Here is an 18,912-nt window from a genome sequence, read left to right as displayed (position 1 = left end):
TATAGGGGCAGCCTGCTCCCCCTACTGGCCTGAGACAGGAGGCATTGCATGCTAATGTTCCCCTGACCAGAGAACCTCCCCCTTGCTCTCAGACACAGCTTTATTTACACTTGTGGCATCCAGGTAGGGTGACACATTCCCCCCTAGTGAAATTTAGTACTCCGGGACTAAACAATAAACAAAGAATAACATACATAACAATAAAACATTAATAGACAGACGACGCACAAATTGAGTTCTTAAGGTCACAGTGTGGCCTGTGACCGGGTGTCCATATCACCAAAACAACGGGGAGCCTTAACCAGGTGGGGGTCTGTCCTACCCCAACTCCTTCACAGTCTTAGTTCATTCCTGGGTTAGGCTCAGAATGCAGTCCATACAAGGTCCCAGTTATAAAAAAGTCCATAACCTTTGAGTCCTTACGGTAGCTGCAAGAAACTGAAACACACTATCAATAAACATGCAGGTAACTTTGGCAAACATTTTAACATTTGGCAACAGGGTTATTTACAATTTAGTACACTTTATATTCTCCAGCGAGCGGGTATCTGTCCCTTTGTGCTCCTGGTTGACCTCCTTAACCCACTGTCTGGTGGTGGACCAACCTGGCTTTCCCCACTAGCGTTAGGGGTACAGCTACCAGCTGGGTGTACAGGTAGGGCAGGCAGCTGTCTGCGGGTTCTTTGGCTTACCGCAGGCATGGCAGGCTCACTGTCAGCAGAGGGTGGACTCTCCTGGGCTGCTGGTACAGGCTCTTCTGCCTCTGGAACCGCTTGCTCCTCTTCACCTTCCGGCTCTGGTGTTGGTTGTTGCTGGGCCGGTTGCAGGAAATGCAGGACGGGTACCACTATGGCATCATTTATGCGAGTCCAGGACTGAGGGAACTCTCCGAGAACGGTGCTGATCATTTCTTCCTTGTCCTCTGCGGGTTCAAGGTCACTCTGATCCTCTTCTGCACTACGGAGTTGCTCGGGGCACCTTTTGAGGTGGTCTCTGGAGACGGTGCTAGTGGTTTCTCCTCCGTCCTTGGTGATTACGCACACCTTTGGGTTGTCGTGGTCAGACTGCAGTACGGTGTAGGGTTCCCTTTCCCACTGGTCGTTCAACTTATGTAGCCTTCTTTTCCGCTTCAGGACTTGCTCACCAGGTTCTAGGGGACTAGCAGGGGCGTGTTGATTGAAGAGTCTTTCTTGCTTCTCTCTCACCTGGGCCAGGCTCTTCTCCACACTCTCCTGTACCTTCTTGTACTGCAGTTGCCTTTCCGTATCCCAGTCCGCATCCGGGGAGGTGTCCTCAGGTATTAGGACTCCCATCTCCAGGTCTACGGGCAGCTTACCTGGTCTAGCTCGCATCAGGTAAGCCGGGGTGTAGTTTGTAGCGTTCACCGGGATGTTGTTGTACATGTCTACCAGGTCCGGCAACTTTTCTGGCCACAGGCTGCGTTCCTCCAGGGGCAACGTCTTCAGGAGATCAATGACTATATTGTTCATCTTCTCACACATCCCGTTGGTTTGGGGGTGGTAAGGCGTTGTCCGAATCTTCTTACAGCCATAGAGGTTGCAGAACTCCTGGAAGATTTCAGCTTCGAACGCTGGACCCTGGTCTGTCAGGACCTGTTCCGGATACCCGTGTGGACGGCAGAAATATTGCTGGAAGGCTCTGGCCGCTGTTTGGGCTGTCAAGTCCTTTACCGGGACCACCACTAGAAAACGGGAATAGTGGTCCACAATTGTCAGGGCATAGATGTATCCTGACCGGCTGGGAGCCAATTTGACGTGGTCCAGAGCTACCAGCTCAAGAGGCTGCGTGGTGACGATGGGCCTCAAGGGTGTCTTCTGGCTGGTACGGTCCTTCCTCCTTAGGTGACAAGGGCCACAGTCTCTGCACCATTTTTCCACAGCTCCTCTCATGCCGACCCAAAAGAACCTTCCTCTTAGCAGGAACTCCAGTTTCTTCCAACCGAAGTGTCCTGCTCTGTCATGGTAAGCCCCCAGGACCATAGCTGCATCTCGCCTTGGGACCACGACTTGCCAGGTCAGCTCGTGCGTCCGGTGGTTAACAATCCTTCTGCACAACTTGCCTTCGTAGAGGAACAGCTTGCTCTTCTCCTTCCATAGCTGCTTGGCTTCCTCTGGGGCATCTGGATCTAGGCGGGCGTCTTCCCAGGTCAGCAGATCTTTCACCAGGCGGACTGCAGGGTCACTATCTTGGGTCTCGGCCCAGCTGTGGTGAGGTAGGGGATTCATCATCACAGTTGTTAGATCCTCCTCCTTCACACGGTGAGAGTGTTGAGCGGCTCCATACCGGTGAAACGTAGGGAGTTCTACCTCCTCCAGCTCTTCTGGGTCTTCGTCACCTTCAGGTAAGTGAGGCATCCTTGATAGGGCGTCCGCGTTGGTGTTGGTTTTGCCTGCCCGGTACTTGATCACGAAGTCATAGTTGGAGAGACGGGCCATCCACCGCTGTTCCAGGGCACCCAGTCTTGCATTGTCCAGGTGTGTCAACGGGTTGTTGTCCGTGTACACGGTGAACTTTGCGGAGGCCAGGTAATGCTTGAAGCGTTCCGTCACGGCCCACACCACCGCCAAGAATTCTAACTTGAAGGAGCTGTAATTCTCCGGGTTCCTCTCGGTGGGCCTCAGCTTCCGACTGGCGTATGCGATCACCCGTTCTCTGCCCTGTTGGTTTTGGGACAGTACGGCTCCCAGTCCCACATTACTGGCGTCAGTGTGGAGAATGAAAGGCTGGCCATAATCAGGGTAGGCCAGGATCTCCTCCCCAGTGAGGGCCAACTTTAGCTGGCGGAAGGACTCCTCTTCCGGTTTATCCCACTTGAAGGGTGGCTTTTGACTTCTGGACTTGGACTGTCCGATCAGGAGGTCCTGCATAGGAGCTGCCATCTTGGTGAACCCGGGGATGAACCTTCGGTAGTAGCCTACCAACCCGAGAAACTGTCTCACCTCTTTGATGTTCGAGGGGCTTGGCCAGCTCTTGATTGCCGTGACCTTGTCAGGGTCGGGGGCCACTCCTTCCGCACTTACCACGTGCCCTAGGTACTGGACCTTTGGTTTCAGCAGGTGGCACTTCGATGGTTTCACCTTCAGGCCATAGCCTGCCAGGGCTTCGAACACCTCGGCCAGGTGCTTTAGGTGGTCCTCGTAGGTCTTCGAATAGACGATCACGTCGTCCAGGTAAAGGAGGACCGTCTCGAAGTTTCGGTGCCCTAGACAGCATTCCATCAGCCGCTGGAAGGTCCCTGGTGCGTTGCAGAGCCCGAAAGGCATGCAGTTGAATTCGCTCAGTCCCATCGGGGTGGTGAAGGCGGTCTTCTCCTTGTCAGCCTCTGCCACAGGAACCTGCCAGTACCCGCTAGTAAGGTCCAAAGTAGAAAAGAAGTTAGCAGATTTTAGTGCGGCTAAAGACTCTTCTATTCTAGGCAGCGGATATGTGTCTTTGTGAGTGATACGGTTGATTTGTCTATAGTCCACGCACATTCTCATGGTGCCGTCTTTCTTTTTGACCAGAACCAAAGGGGCTGCCCAGGGGCTACAGCTGTCTCTAATAACCCCAGCTTCTTTCATCTCTCTTAGCATGCCCTTTGCGTTCTGATAATGTGCAGGGGGTACAGGTCTGTGCCTCTCTTTTATTGGTGGGTGGCTCCCGGTGGGGATGTGGTGTTCTATCCCCTTTACTCTGCCGAAGTCCAGCGGGTGCTTACTAAAGACTCTCTAGTACTCCTGTACCACCCGGTAGACTCCTTGTTTTTGGTGCAGGGGAGTGGAGTCAGCACCCACATGGAGTTTCTGGCACCAGTCCTCTTTTTGTTTCTGGGAGCCATTACCCTCCGCCTGTGGAGATGGAGGCAAGAGTTCCACGGCCCTGATAGCTTTGTGTTCGACGACAAACAGTTTGGCGAGTGTAGCGTACCTGGGTAAGTGTACTTCCCTCTCCCCAATGTTGAGGATGCGGACGGGCACCCTCCCATGACGGACATCAACCACCCCCCGGGCTGTCAAAATGGTGGGCCTGCTGTCTGAGTACACGGGTTCTACCATGGCTTGGTAGTCTCTACCTCTCAACCCGATTGCAGTCCGACACCAGATCATCATTTCACTTTTGGGAGGCATGGAAATGGGGAATGGATCACTGAGTCTTACGCTACCGATCTCACCACCAGACAGTTCTACCTGCTGCCGTCTCATCAGGGCTTTTATCTCCTTGTTGAGGACTCTCTGTTGGCTGGAACTAGCATTCACCGCCACCTGTTGTAGAATTACAATTACCTCTGAAAGACAATTTTCAATTATGTTAGTACCCACAGTTATTTTAGAGTGACTTTCATGACGGTCAATGTCCACAATAATCACTCCCTGTGCCGGCAGTTCAACTTTACCAATTTTAATGGTCATCTCCTTGAACCCCATCTGCGGCACGGGTAAGCCATTACTGGCGATGATGCTCAAGTTACTGTCTGGATACCATGTGATATCAGCATCAGTCCAATACTGCTTAAAAAGTACATAAGGGATAGTGGTTACTTGTGACCCTGTATCCAGCAAGGCGCTCATGGGGATACCGTCCAGCACCACGGGTAAAACCGGGCGCCCCCCAACGTACTTATCACGCCAATTATAAGGGCCTGGTGATCTTATGCCTGGGGGTCGGCCCTCTGCCCCAGGTTGGACCCGTTTAAATTACAGTACCTGGAAATGTGTCCGGGCTGGTTGCATCGACGGCAAATGGGCTGTCCATCCTCTGCGTAGCGGTCTGTGGGCCTCCCTCGGAACGACGGGATCCTCCTCTGTCGACGCCACGGGACATCCTCCGGACTTGAAGCCAGCTTGATGGGTCTTGACGGGTCCACTTGCAACGCCTGGACGGTCCTGGTCAACGCCGCGACACTCCTGGTCGGCTCCTGGACTTGGTGGTGCAGGCCTTTCGACGGGGCTTGGTTCAGGGCCTGTGCATCAGCCTCCACGGAGTCCATAGAGGAGGGCGCCGCCTCCTGGTGGTAGGTGATAGCAGGGCGCCGGGGGTTTATAGCGCCACTGGTTGCAGATTCACGGAGCACCCTTATGGCCCTGTCCTTAAATTGGGCAAAGGTCAGGTCGGGGTTCTGGAAGAACATGAGGCGCAGCTGGGCCCTGTGGGCGCTGGACAGCAGACCCTCTATGAATTGTTCTGTTAGCAGCTTATCGGTTTCCTGCACACTGCCAGGGTCAGTTTGTTGAATAGCCCTCAAGGCTTCCTGTAAATTTAAGGCATAGTCTCTGATGCTGTCCTGTGCCCGCTGCTTACATCCATAGAACCTCATTTTAATCTCAGCGGAGGTACGTGTATCAAAGGTACCCCGCAGCCGGGCCAGAATACCCTTCACAGTCCTTTTCTCCTCAGTGGGCCATGATTTTACCTCCCTTTGGGCTGCGCCAGTTAACTGCCCTGTCAATATGCTGACCTTCTGTTCCTCTGTCAGGGGGTAAACTTGGAACAAACTATACAGTCTTTCCTTGAAGTCAGTTAGGGCATGGGGCTCCCCTGAGTACTTGGGCAGCCAGGCCGCTCCCGGGATGTAGGGTAAGGAAAAGGGCATCATCGCTGCTGCAGCTGCGTTGGTGGTAGTGGGCGCCTCTGTGTCCGACATCTTCCTCCCCCCCTAGTGAAGTGTGACCTACCTTCCGACGATCCTCTTCTGTAGGCCGCGGCTCCGCTGCTGCTGCTATGGACGAGGACCTGGCGTCGCACTCCGATGACGTCAGCGTCGCTCTCTCTCCCTTCCAGGACCTTGCGCAGCGTCGGTGCGTGGGGCGGAGCTTCGGATCTCGCGCGGTTTTGACGTCCACGCCCCTCTTCTTCCCGCGCGGCGTCCTGAAGATGGCGTCCGATGGCGGGAAGACGGCAGAAGACGGCGGGAAACGGTCCAAGATGGCGTCTGATGGCGGGAATCGGCTCCGGATGGCGGGAAACGACTCCGGACGGCGGGAAACTTCTCCACAGGTAAGTTTACAACAGTCTTTTTCAGGCACGCAGTACCCGGTGGTTGCGGGCACGAAATCCTGCCGACTACGCCAAAGCTGACTCGCCCCCTGGGCCGTGGGGCACTCGGATCCGGGCGATAGGGGGAACGATGGAAGTAGTAGTGGCAACCCGGTTCCGTGGCTCAGGGTGGTCAGGCCAGTGGTAGTCCGTTATGTGTTGTTGATTATGTCCGACTACGCCACCCGTGGATTTGCGGTTATTAGGAACCGCCGCTGCATGCAGACCGCTGGGGCTGATGAGGTGTGCAGCTATGGTAGTGTGACTCCCCACGGGAAGAGTGCGGCCCCAGGGCAGTATAATGGATGTTGGGAGTGATGGTAGTGAGAGTCCCGGTGCTGATAGTGCTGGAGGAGCAAGGAGCACACAGACAACAAGTTGCAGTCCAGGGTCTTTACTGAAACAGGCAAACTGACCCATAAACAGTCCCAGCTAGGAGGGGACCTGGATGTCTGAGAGCAACGGGGAAATTGGCCCTGGTCAGGGTGAGGGTGTAGGCCTACCGTGCTTTCTGCGCTCCTTCTGACTATCTCCTCCTTATAGGGTAACAGCCCACGTTTCCGAGCTCTCCGTGTATTCTCGCCTGTATGGCCTGCGACGTGGGTTCCTTTCTGCTCCCAGCCTTGTACGGCTTTACTGGTCCCTTCGGTTGTGGCAGGGCCTCCAGGCTTCTTAGGCCAAGGAATATACAGTCCCTTGCGGGCTGGTTCTCTGCTGGGGGATGTGGAATCCTTCCAGCCTCAGACACCAAAGTCTGGTAAAATTAAGTCTTTTCTCTGCCAAGACAGGCTCTCTTGGCCTCTTGTCTCTGGCTTGTGGCTCTCCTCCTGCCACACTTCCTCTTAGGTGCAGTGCAACTGTCTGTCCCTGCTCCACTCTGGGACACGTCTCAGAGCTGAGACAGGCAATCCAGTTCTCCCTAACCCTGTCCCCAGTACCAGCTTTTATAGGGGCAGCCTGCTCCCCCTACTGGCCTGAGACAGGAGGCATTGCATGCTAATGTTCCCCTGACCAGAGAACCTCCCCCTTGCTCTCAGACACAGCTTTATTTACACTTGTGGCATCCAGGTAGGGTGACACACCAGCATGCTGCTGGCTTCTCTTTTTCTCATTGTGACCCCTGACTGTTTCCTCCCCCAGTTCTGAATTGATTCCCCCCACCTGTGCCTCCGAGAAAGGATTGCCCATACCGGTACGGCGCCATCACTTTTAGCCACAGTCAAATATCTTTTTGATCCCATCTGATGCTGGGACGCACCGCCTTCCTTTGACGAAACTGCTCGTCATAAATAAGCCAAGCTTGTCCCCCGTATGTCCTATGCGCTTCCCCTATAGAGTCCATATAGCAAAAAAGAGGGGAACAATTTTCTGGTGCTTTTTCACTGACTACTCTTGCTAAGATAGCGAAGGCTTGAAGCCAATTCATAAAGGTCTGTGGAATCAGACGCCATCTTCGCTTTTTTTCCTCCTCTTTTTTGCTATCATCCTTATTTCCTTTGTCTAAATTTAATTTTTCAAGGGGCAGCAAAGAAAATATTTCTACATATTCATCCAACACACATACACCTCTCCTTTTGCTCTGTCGTCCAATTTTATAGCTTCACTTTTTCCTTTTTCAGTTTAGACTGACACCGACACTCCTCCCAACACTGACTCTGTTCCCGGGCAAACACTAATGCCTACATTCCCCAGCCCCGCCGGGTTAACTTGATTTGCCATCCAGGTCGAAGTTGGGGAAGCTATGACCCCCGTACCCGATCCCCACTTCACCCGCACTAAGAGCTCCCTCACGCTGCTTAATAACTCCCTGATCCCATACCTTCCACATCATTCCCAGGATCACTAGGAGCTGCCATCGGGATCTCTGCCTGCCCCCCACCCTCCCCACTCTCAGATAACAGTCTATCATTTGTAAATGGACAAAACATGGATCCATACTCACCAGGCTGCGCAGTTGTTGAGACCCTGCCAGCCGTAGATCCCGCATCCAGCTGATCTCCCCTGGGTGCTCCTTGTCCAGCTGAGTCTTGACCATTCCTGTCGACCCTTCGATCCTCACCCCTCACCTCAGATGAGGATGGGGGTATTTTTGGTCCGTCTGAATTTTCTTCCTCCAGGCCAGCCGTTTGCTGCCCGCTCCTGCCTCCGGCCCGTTTGTTCCCTCCGCTTCTTCCAACCTTCATCTTCTGACCCCGTTTCCTGTTGTCCTGAGAAGGCCCTGCCCCTGAAACATCAGGACCAGGACCCACCGTTCTCCTGCTGACTACCTCGCGTCCAGCTGTGCCACCAGCCGTCGTTCTGCCTGCAATATCCGCGGCATCCACTAAATGGTGATGTTCCCCTTGCCTAGCTGTTTTTTCAGCCGTCCTCTTGCCTGCAGTACCAGCAGCGTCCACTAGATGGCGATGTTCTTCCATACAAGCAAGAACATCGCGTACAGGGCCAACGCTGCACCTCTGACTTCCGGTCTTCTAGGAGAATAAGGCTTTGCGGCCCACTCCCTCTGTGGCCTGCTTCCTCCCACGGCCCCAGGCTGGCTGGTCGGATTCCTCCCAGAACGTAGGTGACATCCGGATGGGAGGTTAGTGCGCCCGTCTCCCGGAGGTTCCCCAGAGGGGCTCTGGAGCCTACGCCTGGAGCGTGGAGTCACGTCGGGGCTCAATCTCTCGGGCGGCCTGGTCCTTCTAGGCCGACGACTGGCAATCTCCTCCACTGGCTGTGGCACTACTGCTCCCAGCAGTCCGGACAACTGCTTCTCCAGCCATACCTCACCTCTCAAGGCTGCAGCCGTTCTCAGCTGGCCCAGGAGGGCTTCCAGGTTAGCCATCCTGTCCCTAGCAGTTGAGGGTTGATGGGGGATATACTGTTCACAATAGGATAACCCCTGTAATGGCTCCTTTTCCCGCACTTTTCCCCTTTATACCCCCTTTCTTTACTCCACCCCCCCCCCCTTTTTCCATCCAATGCCCTAACCGTAATTCAAAATCCCTATACTCTCCAGGCCCAATCACAGTCATGCGGGCCTTTTCCTACAAGTACGGCTCCGGCCCTTTCTATGTATCAAATACTTATTTCCTCCACTGTATATGCATGCACACATAATTTGTTTTTGTTTTATTAAAGGAGAACCGATGTATTGATGTTGACGCCTTGGCTTGCACCAATCATATGGGAAGGCGGCTACAATATCGACATACTGAATGCACAATTTCATCAGCGAAATGTTCATGTTGGCGTGACTGTGTTTGCCATCAAAAAGTAAGTTTTGTTATTTATTAAAAACAAACAAACATAGTATTTTAGATGAAAAAAACACAAAACAGGGGCTGCATAGCTGACATCTTACGTCACCACATGGGATGCTCCGTACCACCACATTCCCCATGCTCCCATTCTGAAATACAAATACCTGACACCTGTATGCTCTTCCCATTCTTACTGTGACATAGCTCACCCACATCTTTAGCAATGATACTTAAAACACTCTGGAGTTGTCACAGTATGTTGACACCTGTTTTCTCCAACTCATTTGTCAGCTTTGCTTTGTAGACTGGGTCAGAGGGAGCAGAGTTGTTTCATTATCATTACAAGGTGGAAAATATAACCATGACTTTTTTTGGTGACAAAAAAAGGATTTTTGTCTTTCTATTGTTGTGGGAACATATTCGACACCTCATGATGTAAAAACTTTGCCGATCTGAAGGAGAACCTACAGGTTTGTTGGCATTTTTTATACTGGCAGTAGATTGCACTAAGACGCCGACTGCAGAACCTACACTCCTTTAGGGTCAAACTTTAGGGTCTATGCAGTATAACTTTTCCAAGCAGTTATCCTATGAATATCACAGTGAAGAAGGAAATGGAGGATTGCTTAGCTGTAAAATAAAGTCTTTGACATTACTTCTGGATACAACTTACAGTGGTGGCCAAAAGTATTGGCACCCCTGCAATTCTGTCAGATAATACTCAGTTTCTTCCTGAAAATGATTGCAATCACAAATTCTTTGATATTATTATCTTCATTTAATTTCCTTGCAAGGAAAAAACACAAAAGAGAATGAAGCAAAAATCAAATCATTGATCATTTCACACAAAACTCCAAAAATGGGCCAGACAAAAGTATTGGCACCCTCAGCCTAATACTTGGTTGCACAACCTTTAGCCAAAATAACTGCGAACAACCGCTTCCGGTAACCATCAATGAGTTTCTTACAATGCTCTGCTGGAATTGTAGACCATTCTTCTTTGGCAAACTGCTCCAGGTCCCTGATATTTGAAGGGTGTGTAGCGCCCCGAGGGTTCGGCCGCTACAGGGGTATTGCACCTCAGACCAGAGGTGTGATATTCCACTCCCGGGTAAGGATGGAGTGTGGACCAGGGCTCAGTTAGCTGCATGCATCACACACACCCCATTTCCGAGGGACAGCTCAGCTGTGCTCCCACTAGACAGAAGTGCATGCATGACAGCATCTGTCCCTGGCTGGAGTGGGGAGGGGGAGGAAAACCCAGTGATGTAGGAGCAGGAGGAGACGGTCTCTGGGCATAGGTAGGAGCCCATTGGTTGCAAGTCACCTGGGCTCATACACCGAGAGGGAGGTGTAAAAGGTGGGCACCATCTTAGATCAGTGTTCAGTCTGAGAGAGGAAGTGACAGAGCATTGCCTCTGTGGAGCTCTGCTCCGGAGGCGGGCCTAGCCTGTGAGGCCAGAGCCAGCAGAAAAGACAGGAACAGAAAGGAAAGGAAGAAAGGAACAGAACACCAAGAGAGGCCCAGAGACACAAGGGCAGAAGGAACCCCAAAGGCCCAGGAGATTGTGGGTGACGGGTTGGCAGAACAGGGTACCGGATCCCAAGTTGGTGGAGGCGACTAATCCTCAGCCAAGGACCGGCGGTCGCGATCATATCTTGGTGCGACCCCTCACTACACCTACTAGAAAGGCATACCACATAGGGTCAGGGAGGTGAGCACGAAGCCCTCCCAAGAGAAGGCCCGCGGGAGCTGGACAGACGTAGTGTCACTGGTGGGGCACGGCCAGAGAAAGGAGTAGAAGGGAGTCCTGTGACACACTCTGGAATTGCCTGGGGGTTGACCGAGCCCCCTGCCTGGTGGACGCAGCACGGCTTGGGCAGTCATTGCCCGCGGAATGACTTGGGACATAAAGAACTGTGAGTAAAGAACTTGAACTGCAACCCCACGTCTCTGTGCTTCATCGCCGCGCCAGTACTACTAGTGCTGGGACGCTCGCACCATCACTCCCATCATCTACTACACTGCCCTGGGGCTCCACTCTTCCCGCGGGGAGTCACACTACCTCAGCTGCACACACCATCGGCCCCAGCGGTCTGCCTTGCAGCGGCGGTCCGCGCTGACCGCAATCCACAGGTGGCGCAGTCGGACATTAACCCATAAAAGCCCCCACAAAATACCGCCATTGGCCTGACCACCCTGAGCCACGGGACCGGGTCACCGCCACGGAGACTACAACCCCCAGAGACCCGGCTCCGGGTATCCCACACATGTCCACACTAGGCCCAGGGGGCGAGTCAACTTTTGGCATAGTCGGCAGGATCGTTACCAACCCGCCACAAACGGGTATTGCGTGCCTGAAAAAGACTTTGCACTTACCTGAGTGAAGTTTCCCGCCATCCGGAGCAGTCTCCCGCCATCTTCAGTCGTCTCCCGCCATCTTCAGTCGTCTCCCGCCATCTTCAGTCGTCTCCTGCCATCTTCAGCCGTTTTCCCGCCGTCAGGCGCCATCTTCGGGACGCCGCGCGGGAAGAAGAAGGGCGTGGACGTCAAAAACGCGCGAAGTCCGAAGCCCCGCCCCACGTGCTGACGCCGCACAAGGTCCTGGAAGGAGCCCAGCGAGCGCTGACGTCAGCAGCGCGCGACGCCAGGTCCTCAACGCAGGCCATCGCGAGCGGAGCCGCGGCCTACAGAAGAGGATCACCGGAAGGTAGGTCACGGTTAACCAGGGGGGAGGAAGACATCAGGAAAGGAGAGCAAGATGACGGACCGGCAGCAGACTAAGCTGCCCAGCATCGGCAGTGCCCCAGCCGTCGCGGGTCCCGACCAGCACCAGGAGAAGACGCGTGACGCAGGAGCGGTCGCGGGAGCAGGTAAGAGGAGTCTCCCTGTCCCGGACGCTGCCAGCGTCAGCCTGCTCTCGGGCCCCCTGGTGGAGTCGCCGATCCCGGGCGCTGCAGACACCGACCTGCTCCAGACCCCGCAACAAGCCCTCCAGCCCTGGGCGCTGCCACCACCAGCCCGCGCCCTCTGACCCCGGGCGTCATCAACAGCGGCCCTCTCCAGGCCCCGCCGCAAGGCCCACTGCACCGCGGCGCAAGGGGCTGGTATGCCCTCAACATCCACCGGGTGGGCGCAGAGAGTCACACTTCAGAGGACCCAGACCAGTCTGAAGATGAATATGAGGAAGGAGCATCAGGAGGATACCGCTACTAGTGAGTGGCAGAGTACCTGTGTACATAGTTGCCCGTCAGGGTAAAAGGAACTGTTTGTCTGATACAAAGTTGATCCCGATTGAACTGTTACCTGGCTGAGGACTGAGAGCAGCCATTCCCCTAATAGAAAAATGGACACCTGGTCGCAAGTTGCACAGTGGCCAGTGAAGAAGAGAATTTACTAAAATGTTTTACCTGAAAAAGTTTGATATACTGAATAGTTTTATATGCTGCTAGAAAATGTTATATGACAAAAGAGTTCCAGTAATATTAAAAGTGCAGTATAATGTCTAGTAAAGAGAAAGTGTTTCCCATAAAGGGAAGTTGAATAATGCCGGCCGGTTTCTAATGTGAATAGTTTTGAAAAAGTATTGCATGTTTTTGAATTGTCTTTACTGTTTTCCAGCCCGAGGACGTGCTGTGGTTTACCAGGGGGAGAATGTAGCGCCCCGAGGGTTCGGCCGCTACAGGGGTATTGCACCTCAAACCAGAGGTGTGATATTCCACTCCCGGGTAAGGATGGAGTGTGGACCAAGACTAAGTAAGCTGCATGCATCACACACACCCCATTTCCGAGGGACAGCTCAACGGTGCTCCCACTAGACAGAAGTGCAGGCACGACAGCATCTGTCCCTGCCTGGAGTGGGGAGGGGGGAGGAAAACCCAGTGATGTAGGAGCAGGAGGAGACGGTCTCTGGGCATAGGTAGGAGCCCATTGGTTGCAAGTCACCTGGGCTCATACACCGAGAGGGAGGTATAAAAGGTGGGCACCATCTTAGATCAGTGTTCAGTCTGAGAGAGGAAGTGACAGAGCAGGGCCTCTGTGGAGCTCTGCTCCGGAGGCGGGCCTAGCCTGTGAGGCCAGAGCCAGCAGAAAAGACAGGAACAGAAAGGAAAGGAAGAAAGGAACAGAACACCAAGAGAGGCCCAGAGAAACGAGGGCAGAAGGAACCCCAAAGGCCCAGGAGATTGCGGGTGACGGGTTGGCAGAACAGGGTACCGGATCCCAAGTTGGTGGAGGCGACTAATCCTCAGCCAAGGACCGGTGGTCGCGATCATATCTTGGTGCGACCCCTCACTACACCTACTAGAAAGGCATACCACATAGGGTCAGGGAGGTGAGCACGAAGCCCTCCCAAGAGAAGGCCCGCGGGAGCTGGACAGATGTAGTGTCACTGGTGGGGCACGGCCAGAGAAAGGAGTAGAAGGGAGTCCTGTGACACACTCTGGAATTGCCTGAGGGTTGACCGAGCCCCCTGCCTGGTGGACGCAGCACAGCTTGGGCAGTCATTGCCCGCGGAATGACTTGGGACATAAAGAACTGTGAGTAAAGAACTTGAACTGCAACCCCACGTCTCTGTGCTTCATCGCCGCGCCAGTACTACTAGTGCTGGGACGCTCGCACCATCACTCCCATCATCTACTACACTGCCCTGGGGCTCCACTCTTCCCGTGGGGAGTCACACTACCTCAGCTGCACACACCATCGGCCCCAGCGGTCTGCCTTGCAGCGGCGGTCCGCGCTGACCGCAATCCACGGGTGGCGTAGTCGGACATTAACCCATAAAAGCCCCCACAAAATACCGCCATTGGCCTGACCATCCTGAGCCACGGGACCGGGTCACCGCCACGGAGACTACAACCCCCAGAGACCCGGCTCCGGGTATCCCACACATGTCCACACTAGGCCCAGGGAGCGTGTCAGGTGCCTTCTCCAAACTGACATTTTGAGATCTCTCCACGGGTGTTCTATGGGATTCAGGTCTGGACTCATTGCTGGCCACCTTAGAAGTCTCCAGTGCTTTCTCTCAAACCATTTTATAGTGCTTTTGGAAGTGTGTTTTGGGTCATTGTCCTCCTGGAAGACCCATGACCTCTGAGGGAGACCCAGCTTTCTCACACTGGGCCCTACATTATGCTGCAAAATTTGTTGGTAGTCTTCAGACTTCATAATGCCATGCACACGGTCAAGCAGTCCAGTGCCAGAGGCAGCAAAGCAACCCCAAAACATCAGGGAACCTCCGCCATGTTTGACTGTAGGGACCGTGTTCTTTTCTTTGAATGCCTCTTTTTTTTCCTGTACACTCTATGTTGATGCTTTTTCCCAAAAAGCTCTACTTTTGTCTCATCTGACCAGAGAACATTCTTCCAAAACGTTTTAGGCTTTCTCAGGTAAGGTTTGGCAAACTCCAGCCTGGCTTTTTTATATCTCGGGGTAAGAAGTGGGGTCTTCCTGGGTATCCTACCATGCAGTCCCTTTTCATTCAGATGCCGACGGATAGTACGGGTTGACACTGTTGTACCCTCGGACTGCAGGGCAGCTTGAACTTGTTTGGATGTTAGTCGAGGTTCTTTATCCACCATCCGCACAATCTTGCATTGAAATCTCTCGTCAATTTTTCTTTTCCGTCCACATCTAGGGAGGTTAGCCACAGTGCCATGGGCTTTAAACTTCTTGATGACACTGCGCACGGAAGACACAGGAACATTCAGGTCTTTGGAGATGGACTTGTAACCTTGAGATTGCTCATGCTTCCGCACAATTTGGTTTCTCAAGTCCTCAGACAGTTCTTTGGTCTTCTTTCTTTTCTCCATGCTCCATGTGGTACACACAAGGACACAGGAGAGAGGTTGAGTCAACTTTAATCAATGTTAACTGGCTGCAAGTGTGATTTAGTTATTGCCAACACCTGTTAGGTGCCACAGGTAAGTTACAGGTGCTGTTAATTACATGAATTAGAGAAGCATCACATGATTTTTCAAACAGTGCCAATACTTTTGTCCACCCCCTTTTTTAGGTTTGGTGTGGAATTATATCCAATTTGGCTTTAGGACAATCATTTTTGTGTTTTTTCATTGAAGACAAATTAAATGAAGATAATAATACCAAAAAAATTGTGATTGCAATCATTTTCAGGAAGAAACTGAGTATTATCTGACAGAATTGCAGGGGTGCCAATACTTTTGGCCACCATTGTACAAGCGGAATGTGCTTCATCAGAAGCTTGAAATTATGAAATTGAAAGTCACAAATATAGAAAACTGCAGTCGCAGAAGTAATTTGACTTTTTGGGAAGACCTTACCTTCCCAACTGCCACAATACTTTGATTTTTTTACTTGAAAAAGACGCCGGTACAGCGTTGAAACGCGTTGTTAATAAAAAGCCTTTTCATCATCATCGTCTCTGAAGAATTGATTTACTTCAGCAATGCAGCCCACTTACGTGTTCATCCAACTGGATGCAATACCTAAAAGAAAGCTGTTCCCAGAATTACCTAAATGTGACCTCATTATTGACCAGACTTATAGGCTCACTAAGCTGAACCATATCTCTGCCTCCACTCAGCTGCCTTCCACAATTGTACGCAAAAAGAGGCTCTCCTGACCTATAGCAGGCAGAAGGGACCTCTCCCAGATCCTTAAGAGGCATACAGGTGTACAGTGACATCTCTCAAGTCAACCTTTACTCTGGCAGTTAAACTTCTAATGCAAGCCAAGATCCCCTAGACATGGGACCACCCGACTAGGGTCTTGATACTGAGTAGAGGGAAGTTTCTTCCTGCATCCTCAGTAGAGGAAGCCATTAAAATCGCTAAACTGATCACATCTCAACAGGACTTGGTCACTTCATTTTTTTTCTGACCCAGATGAAGACCCCTACAGGATAACTCCTTTGCTTTCCTTGAAGCTGCAGTAAATGCTCCACAAAATTGTTAAAATTCGCTGGACATCTAGCATCTGCATTAGTTTTGCAGATCCTTTTAGAGAGGTGAACTTTTTCCTTCATGTGACTGACATATTTTGGATGTTAGTACGTTTTGGTCCATCAGCTTCTATAGCTTTTTGGTATAATGCACTGACTTTGCTACTCCAAGCATATGCTGTTCTATAAGTAATCCATTTGAATGTCTGTAATTGCTTATTTCTATACATCGCTCATTGATCTGCTGGTTTACCCAGGTTTATTCTTTGATTAATTATTGCTATTAAATTAATATCCCTAAATGTAAAGGGTTTAAACAGTCCGTTTTAATAAGTCTATAGCTTGAAGGAGGCTACCTCCTCCAGGGAAAAGATGGTGCTTGCTTTTAAGAGATCAAATTTGCCATCCTTAATAATCCCAAATGTAGTCACTTGTGATGAGCGAGCATGTTAGCTACTGCTCTGTGCTCGCCCGAGCATCCCACTGCTCGACATGCTCAGCGCTCGCCAAGTATTTACGGGGGCCTCCGGTCTCCTCCCTGCATGTTTGGCGCTCTTTACAGAGCCAATCAACATGCAGGGATTGCCTGCCCCTCACTGTAATGCAGTAGTCATGTTTATTGTGGCATTACAGTGATTGGCTGGCCGCACAGTGTCATCAGCTCTATATCAGACCTGGCGCCGCCATGCTCGTCACAGTCACTCCGGATCAGACAGTGTAGGGAGAGCTGCTGCTGAGCTAGGGAGAGATTCGCTTCTTTCTAGTTATTGTAGGTATACCAAACTATATTAGAGACACATATCCATCTCAACAAACAGTCCTTCTGAGGAATAATCCATCTGTGGAGATATCAGGCAGGCAGGGTGTATAGGCAGGCGGTGTGTAAAACAGACTGCAGTGCACATAGCACAAGAGGCTCCATTCCAGTTCTGTCTGCTGCTGTTAGATATTTCTAGAAATAGGCCCAGGTCTCAGGAGCCAGGAATAATTTTTTTGGGGATCTTAATCCTCATTATTTGCTTAAAAAGCAATCCAGAGAACACTGTTTTTCTGCGCCATTTGCTTGTTGGCACTGCAGAATACAGCCAGGTCCTTTCCATATTATAGCGCTAAAAATCCAGCTATTTAAAACTGTGTTTTCTACGTCACACGGATCACATATACGTTTTCAGAAAATATTGGCATTTCTGGCCTCCATTAAAAAAAAAATTCAGTGTGTCAGTGAAGCAATTGACACCGGTTTGCTGTTCAGAATAGTTACCTACAGGCCAGGTATTTAAAACTGTGTTTTCTCCATCACACGGATCACATATACGTTTTCAGAAAATACTGCCATTTCTGACCTCCATTAAAAATTTGTTTCAGTGTGTCAGTGAAGTAATTGACACCAGATTGCTGTTCAAAACAGTTACCTACAGGCCAGGTATTTAAAACTGTGCTTTCTCCGTCACACGGATCACATATACGTTGTAAGGCAGCGCTAGTCATCATCCTGGGGGATACTCGCTGTGCCGGGTCAATTAACGCACACCAGCAATATTTTCCAATATTTCACCAACCAGCAGTTTATTAACCTTCATAAGCTGCTGATCACACAGTCCATCTTAGTGGCTCACCGGCATATTACACATATAATATCCAGGAGCCCTGCAACTAGCAGACAGGCCCTCTTGGCTCCAGTTACATCCCTCAACAAAGTCACATATATCAATGTCCACATCAATGTCCATATCAAGCAGTGGTTTACCTTTGAGGGGTTGTAGGTGCTTCAGTCCGCTTTGTTCCGCCACCACTGTGGCTATAGGGCTTACCACACGTGGTCTCAAGCCCTTATCCCGTCCAAGGCCACTGGCATCTCTCACACACACAGATCCAGGCTCTGCCCTCCAGGACGCTTATCCTCCAAAGCCTCTGGCCCTCCAAGGCTTACTGGCATCGCTTACACACACAAGGATCCAGGCTTCACCCTCCAGGAGTCCACCAAGCTTCTGGCCCTCCAAGGCTTACTGCCATCGCTTACACACACAAGGATCCAGGCTTCACCCTCCAGGAGTCCACCAAGCTTCATCAGGCCTCACCAGGCCTCACACGGTGCCACACACACGGGGAATAGGCCTCCCGCCTATCACACCCTTTGCACCACTGCACACACCTGTCTCAAATCATCAGGGTTTTTATATCCTATAGAAACAGCCACAGGACCTGTGCTTATCTCACAGTCACGTGTCCATACCTTCTGTGAGCAAAAGGACCTGTGTGATGTCACAGTCATGTGACCAGTCAGCTGAGGGAGGTACATGGTCCGTCAAAACACACACTGAACCATTAAAGGGATGCCTGCTGCATCACAACGTTTTCAGAAAATACTGCCATTTCTGACCTCCCATTAAAAATTTGTTTCAGTGTGCCAGTGAAGCAATTAACACCAGTTTGCTGTTCAAAATAGTTACCTACAGGCCAGGTATTTAAAACTGTGGTCTGTCCGTTACGCGGATAACATATACAGTACAGACCAAAAGTTTGGACACACCTTCTCATTTAAAGATTTTTCTGTGTTTTCATAACTATGAAAACTGTACATTCACACTGAAGGCATCAAAACTATGAATTAACACATGTGGAATTATGTAGTTGACAAAAAAGTGTGAAACAACTGAAAATATGTTTTATATTCTAGATTCTTCAAAGTAGCCACCTTTTGCTTTGATGAGTGC

General features: G+C 51.4%; 1 protein-coding gene across 2 annotated transcripts in view; it reads left to right on the top strand.

The window, feature by feature from the left end:
• The window catches only part of LOC141154537 (histo-blood group ABO system transferase-like), a 321,283-nt gene that overhangs the window by 282,035 nt on the left and 20,336 nt on the right, over positions 1 to 18,912 (top strand). For both annotated transcript variants that reach the window (XM_073640603.1, XM_073640602.1), the window contains exon 6: positions 9,157 to 9,291. In XM_073640603.1, the coding sequence (XP_073496704.1) occupies positions 9,157 to 9,291 (135 nt within the window). The remainder of the gene's footprint in view (positions 1 to 9,156; positions 9,292 to 18,912) is intronic.

This window comes from Phyllobates terribilis, unplaced genomic scaffold (genome assembly GCF_046119375.1).
Source record: "Phyllobates terribilis strain yellow unplaced genomic scaffold, ASM4611937v1 Scaffold_7__3_contigs__length_470593459, whole genome shotgun sequence".
NCBI classification, from domain to species: domain Eukaryota; kingdom Metazoa; phylum Chordata; class Amphibia; order Anura; family Dendrobatidae; genus Phyllobates; species Phyllobates terribilis.
Note: the sequence above shows the minus strand (reverse complement) of the source record. Positions and strands in the feature narration are given on the sequence as shown.